This window comes from Salarias fasciatus, chromosome 14 (genome assembly GCF_902148845.1).
Source record: "Salarias fasciatus chromosome 14, fSalaFa1.1, whole genome shotgun sequence".
NCBI lineage: Eukaryota > Metazoa > Chordata > Actinopteri > Blenniiformes > Blenniidae > Salarias > Salarias fasciatus.
Window position 1 is genome coordinate 34,631,562 of NC_043758.1, and position 14,334 is coordinate 34,645,895.

The 14,334-nt window shown below is 44.3% G+C and overlaps 1 protein-coding gene across 1 annotated transcript in view; it reads left to right on the forward strand.

Annotated features, from left to right (window-relative positions):
* The first annotated feature begins 2,435 nt into the window (after positions 1-2,435).
* arhgap32a (Rho GTPase activating protein 32a) overlaps positions 2,436-14,334 on the forward strand; it is a 32,780-nt gene continuing 20,881 nt past the window's right edge. The window contains 3 exon segments of the mRNA XM_030109085.1: positions 2,436-2,681; positions 12,484-12,597; positions 13,538-13,643. Of these exon segments, the coding sequence (XP_029964945.1) occupies positions 12,509-12,597; positions 13,538-13,643 (195 nt within the window). The 5' untranslated portion in view covers positions 2,436-2,681; positions 12,484-12,508.

Genomic DNA, 14,334 nt, shown 5'->3' on the forward strand with positions numbered 1-14,334 from the left:
GATGGTGGTGATAGTGAGCTGCTTAATCAGGTCAGGAGCCTTTTTTGTTTTTTTGTTTTAATTCTTGGACTCAGAAACGGGAGCAGAGGAGGATTTGAAATCTTTGTATCGCTCTCTTAAAAAAACAATTAATTCACTGTTAAATCTGACAAACGCAACATCATGCAGAGCAGTGAAGCGAAAGCCTAACCTTTCGTTATTTATTGAGTAATATTTCCAGCGATCTGATTGCAGATGTTCAGAATGAAGTGTGTGTCGGCCGTGGAGCCGGAGCGAGGAAAACAAACAGGCTGAAAGAGGATGAGGTCCGTCAGGCTGACCTTTGTGCTCCTGTTCAAATTCCCTGCGGCAGGCTGGGAAGCAAACAAATGAACAGCCATCTGAATACACCTGAGCAGAAGGAAAAGTTCAGTTAATCCGCTGCTCAAACACGCAGATCATCAGAGGCATGAATGTGGAAGCAGGCTCTTCATGTTACATGTCCTTTAATTATAGTATAAGTAACAGCCAATAGGAGAGTCGCTTTATTTCACCTAAATGACAGGATCTTCAGTTATATCTGAATTTTAAATACCTGAAAACCAGGCTAAAGAGATGGGAATTCATATTGTTAATGGTGAGTGTTTGTCAGCTCTGTCAGTGTGTAAGCTCTCTCCAGTTTGCATGTTTGGTTTGGCACACACACATTATGCCGGATGTGTCTTTAGTGACACAGCCGGAGCAGCTGCATGTTGAAGGGATTGCTAATGGATCCACAGTATTGACCTGTGTGTGGTGGGATTTGAACCAGCAAGCTCCTGGTTACAAGCTACACTTTGTAAAATCGTTATATGAAAGAGAGAAGGAACACATGAGAAAGTAAAATTTATCCTAAAAAAAAGGTGATATTCAATGATATTCCCACTGTGAGGAATGAAAGTGAGCCGCTCTAATTGATGCATTACTACCAATACACCATGTGGTCTACGTTCAATACAAAGCTCCTATTTTTTGTGTATTAAGATGAGGAAACTGACAGTGTTAAGGAACTCCAGTGATCCGATCAGGGAGTCTTGGTGTCTCAGATTTGACCCTTTGTCTGAATCTGACAACCTAAACTGTGAGATGTGTTTCATATAGGTTTTGTAATGAGTCTGAAAGTGGGTAAATACATCAGTTTAAAGTCCAAATTGCCTCAAATCCTCTCGTCTAAAACCAAATATTTCTAATGGTCACCATGATAAAGCTGCAGGACTTCAGGTGACATTCAGCTGAGATCAGTCAGTCGTGAGGAACAGCTGTAATTCTATTTATTTTAAAAAGTTTCATTAATCACTGACAATCAGTACAATCTACTTGTCAGGTTAATTTCAGATATCTTCATCAGTTACCGTTGTGACAGACTGAAAGAATGAAGCAGCATACGGCTGTAGAGAAAAGAGAAATCATGATTTCTCCAACATGTTACATCAGTTTGAGCAGCTAAATCTGGCATGTTTTATATAACCGGGGGCTGGAGTTGTGTTCTGCCCATCCCTGGTACTGGTGGGCGGCATAGTCCTGCAGGCTTCAGACCTCCGAGAGATCCGACTTGCCTGATAATGAGTAACATGTTATCTGAGTTTGAGGAGGTAGTGGAGGATGGTGGTTCTCCAAGATGAGGCCTGGGAAAAACTCTAATTCTAATTGTGTTTTCTGCAGGTTTTCCAGTTCCGAAAACATACATTTGAGTCAAACTAGTGACATCTTCGATAAAGTGGCATGGCAGATAGATTTTACTGTGTTTGCATTGACAGTCATTCAGTGAATGGAAAAAAACATTGACGTTTCAAAAATAGACAACAAATCCAATATGGTGCTTCTCTATGGCAAACGCCATATGGAACAGGTAACCTGGCAGGCAGCAAGCCGCATGGGAAAATAAAATATGTGATAATGTGAAGACTATGAAGACATTTTTGACAAAGCGATGCCGTCCATGACACTCCGGTCTGGTTGAAATGGGTCAAACGAGGATTCTTTGTGCTTCCTCCAGAGGAAGCAGGAGGATGAGGAGTGTGAGTGATGAGTCCAGCAGGTTTCACTCCTCTCACTGCTGCCACCCACCTACACTGGAGGGTTATGTAATCCGGTACCAGGCATTACCTAACACCACCCAACCTGCCACATGGGCTGAGTCTTCTCCAGCATGGGCCCGCGCGCCCGCGCCCGCGCCCGCGCCCGCACGCCTCCCTCAGATCTGGGTCCTCCACTCTGAAATTTAAAAAAAAAAAAAGGTCTGGGAAGCCCTGAGGCTCCAACATCCCAGGCGCGGGCACGAGATCCGTGTATCGGCGTGTGCACGCGTGCGTGTCTGAGTGCGCGCTCCCGGCGCCGAGCGGCAGCAGTTCCTCGCAGCTCTGCGCGCACTCAGCCACTGCTCGCCCGGAAAGACTACACACACACACACACACACACACACACACACACACACACACACACACACAATCTCACTCTCTCTCTCTCTCCCACACACACACGCGCGCCGCTGGAGCGATGCCGCACCCGGCCGGGGGTCGTTCTCCCGGGGAGACCCGCCCGAGCAGGCCGGCCGCGCGCTGCTGGTGAGGCCGCCGCGGTGCGATGCGGACGGGATGTTTGCTGGTGGAGAAGCGCAGCGGCGTTCAGCGTGAGGAGGAGCGCAGCGCGGCGCACAGTCACAGGTAGGCACACACACACACACACACACACACACACACACACACACACACACACCGCCCGTGTGCTCATCTGCTGCAGGGGCAGGTGACAGCAAAACACCTGCTGTATTTTCATTATTTCCACATGAACCGTCGATCCTCAGCGGAGCGGACATGTTGCATGTGTGTGTGTTTGCGCGCGTTTAAATGTGCATGTGTATGTGTGTGTGTGTGTGTGTGTGTGTGTGTGTGTGTGTGTGTGTGTGACTGCTGATCTGTCATGCTGAACAGGTCAGAGTACACTGCTGGTGAAGTTTTGCTTTGATTTGCATCACATCACGTTAGAAAAACAACCAGATTTCCTGGTTTTCGTTTTTTTTTTATATTTATTTCTTTTCATGGACACACTGGAAAACACCAGATATCGACACAAAATAACAACCTGAATGGCTGCAGCACACACACTGCCAACATATCCTGCAAACGTGCATTTTAAAAAGTCAGCTACTTCACCAGTTGTCTGTTCTCAAAGAATATAAAAGAGAAAAAGTTTTACTGTAATGAAGAGGAACCCCAGGTTAAAAAAAGACTCATGATTTTCATGATGTACTAAAGAAATTATTAAAGAATTGCCATAAATTGTTATTATGTGTAAAAGTCAAAAATACGTCCAAGCTATATGCTTTATTTTTGCTTTTTCGTGATACAGATGGCCAAAATAAATGTGTTTTTTGGAGGGGGTGGGATTGGGTGGGGTGGGGGCGTCAGGACTATAATTTAAGCTGAATGTTTTTCTTATTATTTTTCACAATAGGTGGTGTGAAAAACTATCAATTATTTCATCATTAAGTACAATTCTATGTGTAAAACTATAAAGTGTAACAGTTGCGGTGGTTGCAGTCTATACATGAAGACTTATCAAATAATTTACGTTGCTAGCATTACTGGAGTTAAAGTTTATATCCACTTCAAAAGCTGATAACAACAATTTAATGTTGAGAATACAATCTCCACAGTATCCTGTGAGGCTTTGACCATCTTCAGTCAAAATGGGTCAGGATGAGTGTTTTACACTGGGACGGGTGTGAAGAAGTTTAATGGGAGTAAAATGGTGAGAGTGTTTGTAGACAAATGTCCACATGTGAAGTTATTTCGTTGCACATTTGGATTTCAGCTGAGGTGTTCTTCATAGAACTATTAAGTAATGAGCGATCCATGAAAATCCACTCATCTTCCATTAAACTTCATCAACATCATGTTGAGGATAAAGTGAGAAGCACATGTCTGGATTTTCATGTTGAGCTGAAAGTATTTCTGGATCCGTGTTCATAGAAAAGTCAAGTGGTTGTCAAATAGTTTCCAGCTTTTATTAGTCTCTGTTGATAACTTTCAAAACAAATCACTTCCTGATTTTGAGCTTATTAAATGGTCCTAAACCAAACATGTTTGAATGTTGAAGTGGTTTTCATTACAGAAGATGCTATTATCAGTTCAGTCCCCTTCACGACGCTAACTGGCTCAACTATTTATAATATTGGTACAACTGGGAACGAGTGTCTTCACCAATCGGGAAACTTCCCAGTTCCCCACATGTTCTAAGTAGGAACTTGTTCCAGCTGTGATGCTTTGCATGGATGATAAAACATAAAGAGGAGTGAATCTGAATATCAGTTTTCTTTTGCTTTCTGTAGCTTGTAATGAACGTTGCCTGGCAACTGGTAACACGTTTAACTAGTATGGATGGAGAGCATTGCTTTACAGACACGGAGTCTTTTTGTTGTTGCTAGTCTTATATTTTATTGTATACTTCACTGAGACTTTTCTAATTTATTTCAGATTATCTATAAACTTCCAGAGGTTCCACTTGCATCAAAGACTCTCTTGAAACGTTTCTATTTTCTAAATCAAACTTAATGAATAAACTAATTGACGAGGAAACAAACAGGATCGTTGTCTGCAGTCGACGTCGTCGTATCTGAACATGATGTGAACAGAGTTTTAGTTGTGTTGGTGTCAGAGTGAGAGCGTCTCGGTGGTTAAAGGTTGCTCGGTTTGTATTTCTGAGCATTCCAGTCATATCTCAGCATTTCATCTCACAACATCTTCTGGTGTTTTCCCTGAGTCTCCCCTGCGAGGCTGGTGGAGGGATCCTGACTGACAGATCGGCTTGTTGATTAAATATTTGGATCTTTGTCGTGCGCGACTTAATCGGCCTGCCGCCCGGCCCGCCCCGCCTCCTGCCCCTTCATCAGGGATCACTGCGACTCCGCAGGGTGAGGGGCAAAGATTGAGCCGTGACACTGACTCGCTACCAGATGAAATAAAGTTAATCTCACTCCAGTACATTTCAAGAAGATTATAGGATCAGATGACTGCCCCTCCGTCACCATCTACACCCCAACTCCTCCTCCTCCTCCTCCTCCTCCTCCTCCTCCTCCTCCTCCTCCTCCTGGCCCTGTGAGGAGGAGTGACTGGGTGCTCCTGTGATCGATGGTGGGTGTTCACGGCGGCGGCGGCGACGTGCTGGATGTTGGGAGGAGTGACGGGCAGCGCCGCCGCCGGTCGGAGGTTCCTCCGAGACTCCATTTGCCTCCTCGAGTTACCTCATCCTCAGTCTGGAGGAGCATCAAGTCACGATGGATGGGAGAGGGGTTGCCATGGCAACCGCCGGGCTTTCTCTCCGCTGTGCGTCGTGTCTGTGCTTGATTCAGAGCGGAGCTGATGAGAGCTCCACACCAAAACTTTTACCCCCCACCGAAGCCAGCGGCCCGCTTCCACTTTTACGCTGCTGCAGTCCGGGCGTTTGGCTTAATATTAGATTGTGATTGAGTGCTTTTGAGCACAGGGTCATTCATAACCCGTGTTGGACATAAGTAATATCATTTTAACACCATGAAAGTTCCAGCTTCCTTGTGCTTGGTACTTATTATTTTAATGACAGGGTGACGGATGCAGAGCTGCTGTCTCTCTGAAGCTTTAGTCAGCTTTAGCCTCGTTATTGCTGTGATTTATTTGCAACATTATTATGCTCCACTTTCCTCAGTGTTGTTAGTTCATATTTGCATTTCTTCTAAGAACCAGTGTTACTAGAATTTCGACACATCTAAAAAATATGTCCGCCTGCCAGTAGCTCATGACGTTGAAAATACTGAGCTAATATCGAATCCAGACTAACTGATCCAACCCAGCAGATCTAAATGAGAGTCAATCGTTACACTGATCCACAGAGAGACTAAACCTTATGAAGTCGTACTTTTACAAGCACCTGATAACTGTAATCAATTCCTAATTTCCACTAATTCACACAGCACCGCTCCGTCTCCTCAGCTCGGCGGGATTACCTGCCAGACTTTGTGCTGTTTGCCTGAGCTCCCTCTGAGTGTTTTGACTGTTTTACTTTTTCTCTGTGGGCTCCATCTAATCTCCACCGCCTGCATCGTTTCGAGCCACAGCATGTCTGAAAGAGAGTCTGCTCCGCACAAAACGACAGGCGAACAGCGCAGCTGTACTTCCCTCAGGAGGTGGTGCACAGGAAAATAGCAAAAAAAAGTGCCAGAAAAGATGGGATTTTAGCACTTAATTCACAAACGGACATCCAGATGAATGCCAGCATTACTCTCATTCACTACCTTCATATATGCATATGTGCAGCTGCACTTTTTAACAAGGCAGTTCAGTGCATATGTCTTTCTCATGCTTTCTTTCATGAGCACACACATATATTTGTGTAATATGAGCAAACAGCAAACTGAATAAATAGAGTGGGGCAACACACCAGGTCACATATAGCACATTACAGAGAAGTTAGCTCATAAAAGGCCAAACGTTGCACAACTCTTCTTTAGCGGTTCACCCAACTGAGGTTCACTGAGTGCTGCAAAGCTCACAGGTCACCGGGCCATCCATCACAGGGCAAACACACACAGACAGAAAAACACACACACACTCGTAGTTTTAAAGTCAGAAATTAACCTGAAGCGCGTGTTTTAAGATGCATGTTGAAAAAGGCTCCCAAGTCCAGACTGGAACCAATCAATCAATCAATCAATCAATTTATTTTTGTATAGCCCAGTATCACAACAACAGTTGCCTCAGAGGGCTTCAAGATGTTACATTTGTCGGTAAAAGTAAAAACAGTGAATAAGCATAATGGTAATATGTCAATCAAACCAGAGACCTTCAGCTGTGAGGTGAAGGAGCGACCCACTGCAGCACAGTGCAGAGTAAAGCTGTGCATGTAGAATAAACCGATGTGAAACACACTGGACTCCTCCAGCTCTGATCAGCCTTCTTATTACTCCACCCTGTCGTTACATCCTCCTCAACTCATTAATTTCTATTATGAAAAAGTGAAGCGGTTGTGTTACAGCCCACCTCAGACCACTGTGAAGACTGTGAGAGTCTTAATCACATGTGGAGACCCTCCGACGAGCTTCTTAATACCCTCCACAGGAGCCGCATTAGAGCTAATGCCAGGCAGCTTCATGTGTAATTATTGTTAAAAAGTTGACATGCCAGTTTTTCTTCTTCTTTCTCGCTCCTCTCACATGTGATGAGGCGTCTGTGACTCACTCGGACACATCTGCTCTGTTTGTAGCCACAAATAGACGGGCGGCCATCTTCCGCCGGTCCCGGTTCCAGAGACTGTGTTCAGGATTGTGTAGGCTGGCCTATTTTCCTTCAAATCTCCATGTAGGCCATCAGATACCGGGACAACTCCCTTTTGTTCTCCAGTCTCCCGACATCAGAGGACGGCCGGTTTCTCAGAGTGGCAGGTGGAGAGACTTTTCATATTCCTGCATCTTGGATCGTTGTTACTTTGGAGACGAGTGATGGACAAGCGGGACAATGAAGACGTGCAGTGACACCTGACATTTAACCAGTGTAGGCTTTGACTTCGTTTTGTTTTCTCACCTAAATATCTGTGAGAACTCTTTGTTTTTTTATTTATTTATTTATTTATTTATTTATTTCAATTTTCTACACTCATGACAGCCTTGTCTTTTTATAACTTGAGCTATTTGGGGCATTTCCAAAATAGTCTCTCTCTTGATGTGTGAGATTCACAGAGCTCCGTCGCATGTTGCTGTTGGGCTCCTCACCCACCGGCTTTATTCAGAGAGTTTTCTGTCAGGCAGCTCAGCCGGCCGTCCTCCTCTGCTATGTGTCCGTACAGCATGTTCCTGCCGTCTGATGTGGTGCAATCAGCAAGGTCAGGTACTGTACGCAGAGCCGCGCAACTTTTTCTTTTTTTAAATCGCTGAATTCATGGAGGTTAAAGGAATCTCGGTGTCCTCTCAGCACAAACTCACCCTGATATTGTAACAAATCTGAACTTTCTACACTTCTGCAGTGCAACTTTGTTTCTGTGCTGTTCTACATGTTGAAGAGGAAACGGATTGTTTTACGTCTTTTGACTTTCCAGAGATGTTTTTCCCAGGTGACCCTTGAGAAGCAGCGCTTGATGTAACCCGGCTAAACGGTGAATTAATTTTCTGTAAGTGTATTGCGCCGGCTCCCCTCCTGCCAAGGTCATTCTGCCCATTAGAGAGCAGATACAGTCCGAGATGGAGCGGATAGAGCGGAGTGCGATCTGTCTGCCGGCGCACATTCTGCTGAGTCAGGAAGCTTTGTGGAAGTCCGTCAACAGCAGACCCCGGTGAGGCTCGGAGCCAGAGGGGCTGCTGGGAAACTGCCGCTGCTGGCCGCCGCAGGCCGGGCCCCAGCGAGTCCACTCCAAACATTTCACTGGTGATTAGCGGGGGCTCCTCCGGGAAGAGGTGAACCTGCCTCAGTGTTAATCTGACAGCCGGACTTCAGAGGGGTCGTCCATTTCCCCGCCCGCATGCCCTCAAGTCCCTGTTGAAACAATAAGCATGTTTACCAGCCAGCCATGAGAACATTAGAGCAGAATTATTCTGCCCCATCAGGACATTCCTCCTGTTTGTTTACAGTACATAAAGAGAGGAGTAGCTCTCACCAGTGAGTGATGGGGGCCATCGTAGCATCGGCCCTCCTGCAGGCTGAGACGGTCCAGGCACATGCAGACGGATGTTTATACAACAAGGGAGTGAAGCGCTGAAACACGCCGCTGTTGATCTCGTTGGAATCATTAAGAGCCGCTGCAGATTCAGACTGTGAGCTTCACAGATGTAATTGCATCTAAAGTCTGTTTCTGCAGATTCATTTTATCCACCAAGGATTAAAGCAACATCAGGAAAAAGTTGTTTATGTTGCTCTGAGTCTGAAGTAGAATTGCATGCATTTCTCTCTCAATAGGTTCAGGGTTTATCGTGATTTCAGTCCAAACACGTCGATATTAATTCTTATCAACACTAACCTGAGCCTGTTACGACAGGCATGCATGTAGTTCCTCTTTATAGTCATCCTCTCATCTATTTTCACCCCTTTGCCTTATTCAGGGACGCAGGGCGCTGGAGCTGAACTCATCTGGGCGAAGGCAGGACACACTCACATCTCACACACACAGACACACACACTCAAATTAACGATTTAGAATCACCAATTACCATCAAATGTACGTCTTTTAAACACCTCAAACTTATTTTATGATTGAAATACGTGATTATTGGCAGAAGTGGAAGTAAAAGGAAAATGCTTGTTTTAACACGTTGATGGTATTTACAGCCATGTGTTAATTCAGATTGCAGTGATGCCTGTTAAACGAATAACAAATTAGACGTGAAGACTCTGAGTTTGGACCATGAAAACTCACTTCCTGGTAAAGTGGTTTGTCTGCTGACATACAGAGAGGCGATGTAATGAACGGATGGACGGGAACCATGTGAGCATCACCGAAACTCAATTATTCTAAACTTAGGTTTAACTCTAAAGGTCAACATGTGTGTGAATACAACATTAAGAAGACTTGTTAGACACGGACATACAACGGCAGAGCTGCAGCAAGACATGCGTTTTCAGTTTTACACATGAGAAAGCAAATTCTTTTATTTTTATTTATGTATCTGCAAATACAACATCTTAAATTTAACTCAGTTTTAATTTTTTTTTTCAAAACATTTGGAGTGGAACTCCCAAGTATTGTTAATTTTTAGGCCAGAAACTGAACTATTTCAGGCATTTTTTTGTGTTAATTTGTCTTAAAGGAGTCATATTATGCAAAATTCACTTTAAAAAGGTGTCTTTACAGTCATATTGCCTCCCAGAGCCTCTGTATGATCCCCCAGGAGTGAAAAATTCAGTCACCTCCCTCAACTGCGCACCCCACTTTTAAGGAAATATACACTCAAACACGCGATTCTGGAATCTTACTTTGTCTATGTCAACAAGAGGAACAAGCATCCCCCCCTGAGGCAAACAAACTTATATACTATGTTTTTGGGCTTCTGTGACCTCTATGACGTGACTGAAAAATAGCATAATAGTTCCGCTTTAAGTTATTAAAATAAATGTAAAAGCAGCATCTCAAAAATTTTAGAATAATCTATTAGATCAGATCATTCGCTTATTCTTTTAATAGGAGAAAAAACAAAATTTGTTATATAAAATGTGCTATTACGTTTTAAGCTTGATCATTTTTTCCCCAAAAAAACTCATGTTTGAGTTAAAGTTTGACATTATTGCCCCCCCTCAAACAAAAAACAATAAAATATGCTTCAAATACATTTATAACCTGTCAGCAATAAATACATTCAAATAGGTTTGGAGTTTTCTGTACGGGCTTTCCCCCATGTACATATACTGATGATAACATCGCATTTTTACTGTTTGCCAATAATATAGTGACTATTTTAAGTTGCTACAACACAAGATGTTTAAACAGCCTTAGAAGTGAATCAAAATATTTAACTCTGACCACAGCATTGTGTCATTTTGTTAACGTAGTATTATATTCATGTATGGCTCTGCTCACTTCAACACTGCTGATACTGAAAAGAAGAATTCAGGATGCAACAACCACAGTGTAAAAATGTAACAGTGACCCAGCACTGTGGATTTTGTTACCTTTTTTATTTCTTTTAGCATAGTTTGGTAACCTTGTTGTCTTTATAAGTAACACAAAAACACCTAACAGTTAAAATCTCCACCCTTGTGTCCTTCTGACTGGTATTTCAAGGGTACTTTTTTTTTTTTTTTTTTTTACCAGAGACTATTCGGAGCCGCCTTGGTCTAAATTTAACATGATCAAATGCCACGTGTGTCAAACTGGCTTAACTATCACACATATTTCATGAGAAATAGATTAAAGTAATGTGTGAATGAGATATCATGATGAAAAAGGTCATAATACAGTGTTGACACATCTCATTCAGTGCTGCTGTCCTGTATTCTCATATAGGTCTGTCCCAGTGCATCTATTGCCACTTTTGTATAGATAACACACTATAATTATTATATCAAACTATTATTACATCTTGTCTTTTTCATCAGAATACTAGAATAAGTGCTTGATTTAGTGCATTTACTATGAAAAGAGGCTTGTTTTGAAGGAAAATAGACAGAAGTCATCAGTGTTCATGACAGTGTTACACAGAAAAATGCTGGGTTTTTCATCTTTGGTACACAAATTCTAGAAATCAGACAAGCTGCACATTTCTTACTGCATCCCTTTACAGTTTTTTTCATATCTTCTGTGATTGCCATGAACGCAAAATTTTAAAGTTAGTTTGGCGAGAGAGAAAAATGGAGAGACCAAATATAATCAGTCTTTTACCACTGTACATTGAGTGGCAGCATTCGCTTCTTCAAAATGACTTTCAGAGTTTTGTCTTTGCTCTTCTTCTCTTCAGACATTGTCGCGTTAAAGGTGCTGTAGGCAGGATTTTGCTAGTCAATGCTAATTTTTCTGTGTTTTCTTTGGATTAAATGTTAGAGTATTCATTGATAATCCTTTAGGAGTGTAGCATAACTGCACTACCGCGAGGGCGCAGCGTTTCCATTTGTCTCTGTTCTGAGCTGAAACGGAATCTCGACAGCTCCAGGTATCTTTGACCAATCAGAAGAGCCCCTGAGGCTCTAACCGTGATTGGTCGAGGGGCGTTCGTCGCACGTTCTTGTGGGAGGGGCTTAACTTGCGTAAGGGCGTGATGTCAGAGAAAACAGGACAGGATTGGCTGTGCTGGGTTTGAAATCGCCATCTTAGATGGGTCAAATCGCCATCTTGCTTAGGTAACCCTAAGCAAGATGGCGGAGATGCGGAATCCTGCCTACAGCACCTTTAACTGTTTCTACGCTCTTGAAGTGACTCAATACACCATCTTGTGGTTCAGTCGTGTAGTGCAGGACTAACCTTGCTGGAGCAAGTTGGACAGCTAGCAGACCTTACTCCATTTAATAGCAGCTCAAGACCAAATTCAGTTAAATTGTTCTTGGAAAACACATTTTATTGTCTCTGTTGAAGGAGGAGTTGGCAGAAACAGTGTTGCGGCGCAAACACATGGAGTTTTATTCCTCTCACATAAACCGGAGGTTCATTTTCAAGTGTTGTAAAACGTTTCTTAAAACAGCCACAGGAAAGCAGCCGGCTCTTCCTCAGGTGAAGCTATTCCCTCAGTATGGTAGCGCTGCCCCGGGACCGGCGCCGGAGCTGCCGTGACGGATCGGCGTGCGCCGTCAGCGCGGTGCTAAAAACAGGCTGGCGTTCTGACGAAGCCGTGCCTCATCACGGAGGCGGCTCGGCTCGCCGGAGCCTGATGCCATCACAGATTACAGTCTGGGTGGATTTTCGCCTTGAGAGTCGCGCAGGCTGCTGCCTCATGTGGGTTAACTCTTCCTCTCGTTCACCCTCCCTCCCTCCCTCCCTCCCTCCCTCTCTCTCTCCCTGTCTCCTCCTCCGTCTCCACAGCGGGCCGGTGCAGTAAGGCAGCATCATGGAGGCTGGATGCGTGGTTGCCGCGGTGATTGAGAATGCTGCCTCAGGACCCCAGGGAGAACCAGGAAGTAGTGACGTCCTTGAGGGGTGAGCTACTCCCTTTTTTTTTTTCCCCCCCCTTCCTCTTCCACGCTACATGTCAGCTGATCAGAATGATGCAAAGCCATCTTGACTCACGCTGGGAGAAGTTGAGCTTTATGTACTCGCGCTGCTCGTTTCCACGCACGTTTGCGTTCGGGATGCAGCGTGAATGGAAGGAGGAGCGGTGAGACGACGGGGCGGAAACGTGACCCTGTTAGAGAGAGAGAGGGAAACACTAACTGCCCCTGCTTCAAGCCTCATCAGGCTCACGCTGCGCCGCGTTCCCCACTGACTTACACACTGTTTATGCGATTGGCCGTGTCAGTGTGGATCACAGAAATTACAGCGTGCGCTCGTGTTCTTGGCCTCATGTCCTGATGTCGTCACGCTGAATCACTGTGACAAATCTAAGCCCTGTCTCTCTGCCTCTCTTCCCTTTGTTACTGAAAGTTAAGCTGAATAGACCTCACCCTTCTCTCACGAACACACTGAGTCACATCACTAAAGGCCTTTTTTGTTGCTGAAGCACTCCCTTGTGGGTAGATTGCCTTTATGGCTCTCTGAATAGATGGGCTTTGCTCTCCTGAGTGCATACAAAAGACCCTGTGGCTTTCTGTTGACCCCACCGGAAATGCTGCCATTTCTCTGGATGAGCTGCATGAAGGACAGCTTTTTGCTGCGTTTCCTTCCAGCTACACCTCACAGCAGCAAAACTGGCGTTTCCTCATTTTTATTTGCACATACCAGTATATTAAGAGATCACCAAATGAGTACATGATGTTTTCTGGGCCATGCTGCTGCAATGTCATGATTTCAGCCACACAGTGTGAATCCCCCCTTCACTTGCTCCCTCTGGTGTTTTTTTAAGCAAACTACAGGCGTCCGCTGGCGGCCTGACATGTCCTCATGCTTCTCGTGTCACTCTGAGACGTGTGTCTTCCTGCAGTGATGTGCTCCCATCTGCTGACCTGGAGAATGACGACGCCATACCTCAAGCAAACAACAGTAATCCTCCTGAGGAGACGCAGCGACAGGAGACAGCCACTGCCACGGTACACACACACACACACACACACACACAGCCGTGACTCATCAGTTATTACGTGTCTCACATGTGGCGGTGTGTGTGATTCACACCATGAAGTCACTTCCAGGTCGCTGGGGTCACGTGCTTCACATTGGGGATCAGAAGTGGGAACTCATGTAAACTTTCGTTACACCAGGGGGGATTTAATGTGACTCTTTTCAAATTATCTTGTTAGGTAGTTAAAACTAAATTAAATTACAGTAAAGCGACTGACTACAGACTACACACACTAAAAGCTACAGTGCATCATATGTTTGAACAGCCTCATGTTTAGACTATAACCAAGTGCAGGCCGGTTCTAGGTTTATTATTTTAATATAGTACAATTTAAATGATAAGATACAGAAACTTCTTTGCATGTTTAGCATATTTACCCTCTCTGATGAGAGAACGGAGTAAAGTTTATTTGTTTTTTTCCCTTGTAACTCATGTTTGGAACAGTGATTGAGTTGTAAATTGTTCCTTGACATTAACCGTGCATTGACTTTTGAGGTGATGCAGTGAAGCGCCTCCTCCGCTCTTAAAGAAACGTGTCAGTTCTGTAGTGCATGTGTGGAGCGAGTGTGTTGTTTGTGAAAGTACCTGGAACAGTGTGACATTTGGGCGTAATATTTGAGGGCGATTTGGGACGCCAAATACCAATATTTAAAAAAATA